This window comes from Frankliniella occidentalis, unplaced genomic scaffold (assembly GCF_000697945.3).
Source record: "Frankliniella occidentalis isolate FOCC.00 unplaced genomic scaffold, Focc_3.1 Scaffold8, whole genome shotgun sequence".
Taxonomy (NCBI): Eukaryota; Metazoa; Arthropoda; class Insecta; order Thysanoptera; family Thripidae; genus Frankliniella; species Frankliniella occidentalis.
Window position 1 is genome coordinate 1837180 of NW_026267138.1, and position 7492 is coordinate 1844671.

A 7492-nucleotide genomic window follows, 5' to 3' on the forward strand; every position below is an offset into this window, starting at 1 on the left:
GGTCAATCCTATTTTAGCAAGTACAGTTCTTAACACTTAATTATCGTAAACAGCATTTACATTCAGAATCAATTATTTCAAACCGTTTTCTGCTCTGCTGGTTTTCCGTCCTCGTTTTACCCATTGAAACCAAAGACCCCATCGTCACCCCATCTTTTTTACTACTCTTATTATTTGTATGAAATGTACAGGTACCTAGTAATAAGGACAAATCTTTGTGTTAAAGAATTAAATGGACTGTACGAAAATTATAATAAATCTGTGTTGATCGTTAAAAGTTAAATATTTCATTTATTTTTCAGTAATAAAACTTTAGTTCTAGGAACCCCAATTTTCTACAGCAGGTTACACTTCGATTTCTGTCAGGACGGGACACGGCCGGGGATAGGCTGGAAGCGGAAATCGAGTGAGTCTCCTGCCATTGTCTCAGCGTCCCCCGGCGGCCCGCCCCGGCGGCCTACGGCCTACGCTACTGGGGCAGCGCGCCGTCCAGTCCATCCTCCTTGTCGACGACATCCTGGACGCGGCCTCCGTGACTCACAATGGCGCGACAACTCGAGTCAAAGCGCGAGAACACGGCGATAGTGTCGGTCGGCTGCATCTAGGAGAGAGAGAGAGAGAGCGAGAGGGAGCGAGAGAGAGAGAGAGAGAGAAGGGGGGGAGGAAGGGGGTAAGTAAAGGACCATTGAGATAGAGAGATGGCTTCCTGTAGCGAGTACAGAAAGGGTTGACGATAATGAAGTGGCGGGAGAGGTTTGCGTATTTCTCGGGGAAAGGGGGCCATCCAGTTCATGGTGCGGGCACAAGATGGCGGTGGCGACATGACGTGGCGCACAGTAGTGGCGCTCCTGTACGGGGCACGGCCGGGCGCTACACGGGCACGGCGCGAAGCACACGAGCCAGCCGGGGCCACGGTCGTTAGCTGCCCACGGAGCGAGCCCGTCCGACAATGTACGCCAGCACATATGGGGTGTGACTACTTCATCTAGAAAAAGCCAGTTCTTGAATCAAGTAAATTGGTACTCGTGGGGGACAATGAAATTTGCATTAGGGACCGAGGGGGTTATCACTCGCGTCACATCGACGTACCACCGTAGTACCGGGGGCACTGTAGGCGTAATAATACCACCGTAACGCATCGGTAACACGCCGTTGTGAGGGTGCTCGGGCTCGGGAGGTAATACAGAGACAGAAGGCACTGTCCCCGGGAAGTGGTCAGGGTTTTTTGAGGCTGATGTAATTTCCATTCAATCGTGTACCTACGGACAGTGGTTGTTGGCGGACAGTTGATCTTGAATTCGTCTGCAGATGGATGAACGTTAATTTACTTCATTAGACATTTTTATGGGTGCTGCTCACATTTATTCAACATTCATCATTCCTCTTTCGGACAAACATCGCATATTTTTGGGGGTGGGGGCTCCTCCCAAGCGGGGTGGGTTCCTTTCTTCAGCTGTTCATACCACTGCTCCGTCCAAAACGAGGGGCAGATTCGATTGTACGTCTCCTTCAGGAAAGCGCAGTTATAATTCTCTTCACTGAGGTAGTGCTGGGAAACAATAAAATTAAAACAGATTTAAGAATTAAACATTACTTGGAATTCAGAACTGTTCCCTACAAGTTCGACGTCAACTTTCAAAATTCTTTTGCTTTACTCCTAGTTTTGGTTCCTGGAACACAGGCGCGTATTAAATGGGAGGGGGTGGGGCTGGGGCGACTCGCCCCCCCCTCCTTTTCTGTGGTCCACTAGATAGCCACCAAAAGATTGGCCATTTGACCTATAAAACTCCAGTATGTAGGAACTTTCGATACACCACCCCCTCCCTTTACCAAGGGTCAGGGGGGCGATTTCAGCCTGAAATAGGTGGAGGGCACGAGGGCGCGTTGGGGTACGCAACTCGCACCTACACCCTCATTTAGACCATCCACTCACTGAGTGCACTATGTCCATGTAGGCACCCGTGACGCACCAGACCCAAAGCCTCCCTTGCGTTGGCGGTAACCCTTCTTCTACTCACTCTGCAGTCCAAGAAGTCCATGAAGGTCCTGAAGCACCTGGAGGCCTGGTTCGTCTCCTGCACCCTCGGGTCGGGGGGCAGGGGGACAGCGGCGCCGTCTTGGACCCGAGAGGTCTTCTTCATGGGCGGCAGGCCGGGCATCACGAGCATGGGCAGGCTCGCGCTCCTAACGGAACGGGACAAGCACACACCTGCTCTCACCCGGTCCAATAAATTCTGTTCAATTAGCTCAATTTTGCCTTCGCGGAGTCCGGCCCCATAGCCTCACTTCAGATGGCTGTCGACGACCTCGTAGTACGTCTTGCCGCCGCACCGCCCCTCTCCCGGCATGGCGCGCGCCGTGCCGTGCCTGCCAGTGTCCGCCCCGCGCAGCCCAGCTGAGCAGATCACTCCGTGCCGTGCCGTGCCTGCTTGTGCGTCTGCCGTGTCAGTTCCGCCGCCGCGCTGTCGTTCAGTCCGCAGGTCCAGTCATGAGCCCCAAAACTTCAAAAGCTTGTCTGCTGCCGCTGCCGCTGCCGACCACCACACCGCTTCCGACAACAATGCAGGTGGGTAATAACAGTGTAACAGTGTAACAGAGTCTTGTCGGCGAGCTGCCGCTGCTCCGCTGTGCCAGCGAAAGGGTGGGCTGTGTGCCGCAGTAAAATCAACCCGCTCAGAAGTTGTTGTGCGTTGGTTATGTTTCGCCGCCGCGTGCGGAGCCGACGGTACGCACGGTGGAGACTTTCCGCCGCGGCCCTCGCCTCCTGCTCCCCCTCGCCGACACATTCGGGAAGAGGACAACATAACCTCTCTCTCCTCTCTCCGTAGCAGACGATATTTACCGCAGCTCCCCACCCCTTTCCCTCCCTCCCGCTCCGGTCGGAGTGAGTGCGCTGGCCGAGCGGGTACCCCTTCCTACCCGCCGCGGTCGCAGTACCTGCCCTGGCCGCTGGAGGGCAGCACTTGTCGACCGGCGCGGCCCGTCGGGTCCGTCTCGTCTCGCGGCGTCTCTCCTCCAGGAGGCCCGCCGGCCGCGCCTCGCGCACCTTGGCCTTGCGTCACCCCCCTCACCCCCCCCCTCCCCACCCTTCTTTCTCTCCTTGTCTCCTCCACCCATCCTCCTCCTTCCATTCCTTCCTTCCCGCTCGACTCCTCTTTTTGAAAACCCACGAAAGGGCCCGGATTTTGATTGGAAATTCCTGTCGAGTGCCGAGGGAAGGGATTCGGGAGGGGACAAGATTATCGCTCGCTAGCACGCTTTTACAAGCAGCAGTAGTATATCGTAAATTTTTCATGAAACGCGACGAGCGGAGCGTCGACGGGACACACGGCATTGTCGAGGTTTCGTTCTTGAATGACATCAGTTCAGTTCTATCTCAAGATTGCGCTCGGGGCGATTGTCCATTTATGGCCTAATGGACGGAGGTCAAATTGTCGCCATCGAATGGCCCCCGTGGCTCAAACGCCCCTCTCGCCCGACAGCAGGGCACAGGTGACAGTAAAAAGCTTCACTCAGCGTATAAAAGGTGGCTGCTAAAATTGCGGTAATTAAGATACAATCTCGTCGACTTGTCAGGTCGTTTGAGCGTCCCGATCATCATGTCGGAGACCAGAACAGGTAAATTACTGCAGGTGTATAAAACGCAGAGTGGCTCTAGCAGCGAACGGAAAGAAGAAACGATGGGTATGTAACGTTAAATAACTACCAATCGTGAGCTGATTCTTCGCCCTCCCCCCCGCCTCCTCTGATTTCACATGCTCTGCGAATGCTGGGTGACAGTTTCGCTCCCGGAGTTGACACCCCTTGCGAATGAATGGATAGATAGAAATGGATGACATTATCTCTGTCTCTGACTCACCGTCGCGCAATGCGCTGCATCATCCCCGGCCGGGCGCAGCCGGGTACGCGATCTGACCTTTTAAATAAAATCCCATTCAGAGCGCTGCTCTCCCACGGGGCACAATCATGTTTTCCGCTGTAGACACCTCTGGGGGTTCCTCTCTGGCAGTCTCGTCTCCAGCAGCGCTTCGGCCTGCGGCAGCCTATGCTGCTGCAGCGGGGCCCGCACGGTTCGTCGTGGCACGGGGTGCAGACTGACAGCGGATAGTCGAGCTCCCTTTCATAAGCGAGTCCGTGCCCGCCGCAAGGGTAAGTGTTCGCTGTGCGTGTGTGCGCGCGTTGGGGTGTGTGTAAGGCTGTGAGTGTGTGTGTGAGTGTGTGTGTGAGTGAGTGTGTGTGTGAGTGAGTGTGTGCCCTGAGCGCGCGCATGCCAGCCCAAGCCCGTTAAACACCGCACTTCCTCCCTGCGCTCCGCGCGCCTTCAACAAAAGTGAGCAGGATTATTGATTATTAGGGAGCAAGTGCGACATCCTGCCCGCTGCTGCTGCTCGCTGCTCGCTACCTGATTGACCGCGTGCGATATTCTGGGAAAGGGAAGGGTTTTCTGCGAGACCACACTATACTGGTGTTCCAGAAAGCACGCTTGTGGATCGTTTGATTGGGAGTTGGTGTTGTTGGTGTTTGTTGTTGTTGTTGGCGTCAGGTGACATAACCCACCTGAAGGAAGAGTTGGGGCGGGCTTATTAGGGAAGTGAGGAGAAGAGTAAGTGGAGTGTGGTAGTCAGTGTAGACAGTCTCAATCAGCACCGGCTTTGACTTATTTGACTGCAGTGGGGTCACCACCGTCACCACACCTCTGTCTTGACAGTGCATCCTCCTCGTCATTAATCGTCTTTGCAAAACATTTGAATTTGACTGAAGGAGTTTTTGATTATGCAGTTGTAAACGAGGAGGTGGATTTGACGCTCTTAGCTATCGTGTCGTGGCCGAGCGGCGGGGCGCGCCCTGCGCTGCTCGCTGTGTTGGCCGCGTCCGCTGATAGACTTGTCGAGCAATAATTAGAGTGGCGCTTTAATATGCACCGAGCGGGGTGTAATGCGCGTAGAGCGCGTCCCGGTGGGGCGGGGCGGGGCGGGGCGTGGTGTGGCGGGGCGGCCAGCGAAACTGCTATATTAACACGTCGCCCCGCGCACGATATACGCTGCGCAAGGCGGATCAAATGGCGCCCGGGACGGAATACCTTAAACAACTCTGACAAACAATTACAAATTCGCCATGCCGCGGGGTGGGCGGTGGCGTGGCGTTGCGGAGCGCGGCGGAGGGGTCGCGGGGAGGCAGGCGCCGCCGGGGGTCGAGCGGCGCGGTGACGGCCTCCCCCGCGGGGGACTCTACAGCTTGACGCCTGTCTGAGGGTTGTGCGTGTGCGCGCACGCGCGCCTTTGTGTGTGTGTGTGTGTGTGTTGCTGTGTGTGTGTGTTGCTGTGTGTGTGTCATGTGTGCTTGGGCGGGTTTTAGTGTGTGTATGTCCAAGGGCGCGGGGCGCGCTCATGCCACTGATTACGGCGCCCCACTTCACCAAACATATTGCGCCGAAAGACTTTCACTAGCAACCCTGGATGTGTTTGGCCAAGTTAAAATATTCCTCCAATAACCTTTGCTGTTCTCTTTAATAAAAGGTAGAAGAGTAAGCTGCGCGGATAAATGATCCTCCAAGTTTTTTTTTTCTGTGCAAAGTTTATCGCTGCCTTCGGCTGCCTTACATGTTTCTAAAAGTTTGACACTTTTCGTTTATTTATTCCGAAACATCTTCAGCTGTGATCCGTGTCGGTTTCCTACTCCTCAATCTGCTTTGCTACTGTACTCGCAATTGAAACATTGTCACTTTAATAAAGCTGGTAGTCTGGCGCCCTGATACCGAGGAGGGGGAAGTAAAGGATGAAAGGAAAGAGAGAGAGCAAGAGAGGGAGTGTGTATGAGAGAGAGAGCGAGATATGTGATACAGGCAGGGAGAGGGAGAGAGGAAGAGAGGGTAAACGCGTCGGGGAAGGAAAGAGAGAGGCACAGCGTGGCAGGGGAAGAGAGAGACAGCCGAACGTGCCCCCGAGCGCGCCTGCAAGGCCGCGATATCCGTAACAAATCGCTACGGTCGTCGTCGCCACCCCCTCCTCACCCCTCCGCTCCCCGCCGCGCCCCACGCCGCGCACCAGCAGAGGCAAGGGGTGGCCCGGGTGGCTGTTGTGGCGGGCGGTGCGAATAGGGGTGACATTTCATGAACTGTGAATATCGGATGGGGGAGGGGAGAGTGCTGCTGCAATCCTGGTCATGGGCCCTGCTGGGCCTCCTCCTCTTTACTCTTTCTGTCGCGGTGCCGATTCTCTTCGAAAGTTGTTTAATCTCGAACAAGAATTCGTGTTGAGGCGCGGCGGCCCTGTGACGGGTCCGCGTCGCCCACAAAATCCTGTTTTTTGTCTCCTGAAGTTTTTTCATAGTCTTTCAAACATAGATAAGCCGGTCGAGTGGCGGACGATTGTGTCGATGTCTGGACTGCGGTCCTCCTCATTGCTAATGTCGTCAAAAAATCCGCGTGTGACGTCAAATGAAAGGCAATTAAATTCAATGGAGTGTGTGCAGCGGCCAGCGCAGGGCCACGTGTGGTGTGGGTGTATGCTCCATCAGACTTAACGGCGCCCGCTGTTTACAGACCATCAAATTCGCGCCATTTTCAATTTTTTATACGTCCCTTCCTCTCCGTCGCCACACTTGTACGGCGCAGATACGCATTCCCCGTCCGCGTTCTGCTTTTATCGGTCGCGGTCCAGCCGCGGATATATTGAAATGTGGGCCCTGGGGGCCGGCGGCGGTGGCCAGGTGTGGAAGCAGGGGAAGCAACAACAGGGCAGGAAGGGGTGGTGGCAGTTTTTGAATTGCAGATAAAGAAAAGTCATTTAGTGTCGCATGACGTTTTTGTTTTCTTAAATGACGATAAGATGTGTTGTTGTAGTATTTATTTGACCAACCGATCTACAGCATCTGTTTTTCTTGTGAAATTTCATTTTGAGCATTGGGAGCATTGTATCAATCGGTGTCTGTAGTCAATCGCAGTCCAACTTTAGAGTGCACTTTTTATTTTTGAAATATTATTTTCTTCCCATACATTCTATCGCAATACAGTTCGCCACCGATTTGCGATTAAAAGTTATCATGCCCTTTAGCACAAAACACCATGAACCGCAGAAATTCATAGTTAGTATGTCGCAAAACGGATTTTAGTGGTGCGTAGGCCTAAAGGATGTGGCATGAGCATCCTTCCACACCCAGAAAAATAGTTTCTTGATTCAAGTGCAAGCTGACACAAGATGGAATTCACCATTGAAACAATGCAATATTGTATTTGAAATCAGATTTTTCTCTTATTGGAAAGGAAATATCAGCGCTTGTTTCAAGAGTAAATTTGATCTTGTGTCAGCGTGTTCTTGAAACAAGGAAAAATGTACTTGAGACAAGAAACGATTTTTCTGGGTGCACCCGCACCCCGCCGGGGCACGGGGCAACCCTTGGCTTTGGCTGTGCTGTATCTCGGACGGCCGCGAACACGCCAATGATTTGGCTGTTTCCGCGGCGCCGGGTGAGCCTGGCTGATAGAATGGTCTCC

The 7492-nt window shown here is 53.8% G+C and overlaps 1 protein-coding gene and 1 long non-coding RNA gene across 2 annotated transcripts in view; one reads left to right on the forward strand and one right to left on the reverse strand.

Moving 5' to 3' along the window:
* Positions 1-1352: 1352 nt before the first annotated feature.
* LOC113207768 (uncharacterized) lies at positions 1353-2559 on the reverse strand. The gene is made up of 2 exons (XM_052275050.1): positions 2019-2559; positions 1353-1549 (listed from the first exon to the last, which is right to left on the reverse strand). Exons 1-2 carry the CDS (start codon positions 2166-2168, stop codon positions 1376-1378), a joined length of 324 nt encoding a protein of 107 aa, XP_052131010.1. The 5' UTR covers positions 2169-2559; the 3' UTR covers positions 1353-1375.
* Positions 2560-4052: 1493 nt separating this feature from the next.
* The window catches only part of LOC127751462 (uncharacterized), an 11145-nt gene continuing 7705 nt past the window's right edge, over positions 4053-7492 (forward strand). Inside the window, exon 1 of the long non-coding RNA XR_008012132.1 lies at positions 4053-4149. This is a non-coding gene — a long non-coding RNA (uncharacterized LOC127751462). The remainder of the gene's footprint in view (positions 4150-7492) is intronic.

Bases quoted from the DNA above. Each gene is read 5' to 3' on its own strand.
- LOC113207768 (XM_052275050.1), bottom strand. From the start codon at position 2,168: ATGCTCGTGATGCCCGGCCTGCCGCCCATGAAGAAGACCTCTCGGGTC. The intron at 1,550-2,018 runs GTGAGTAGAAGA...ATTGTTTCCCAG, and splicing joins TGGACTTCTTGGACTGCAGA to CACTACCTCAGTGAAGAGAA.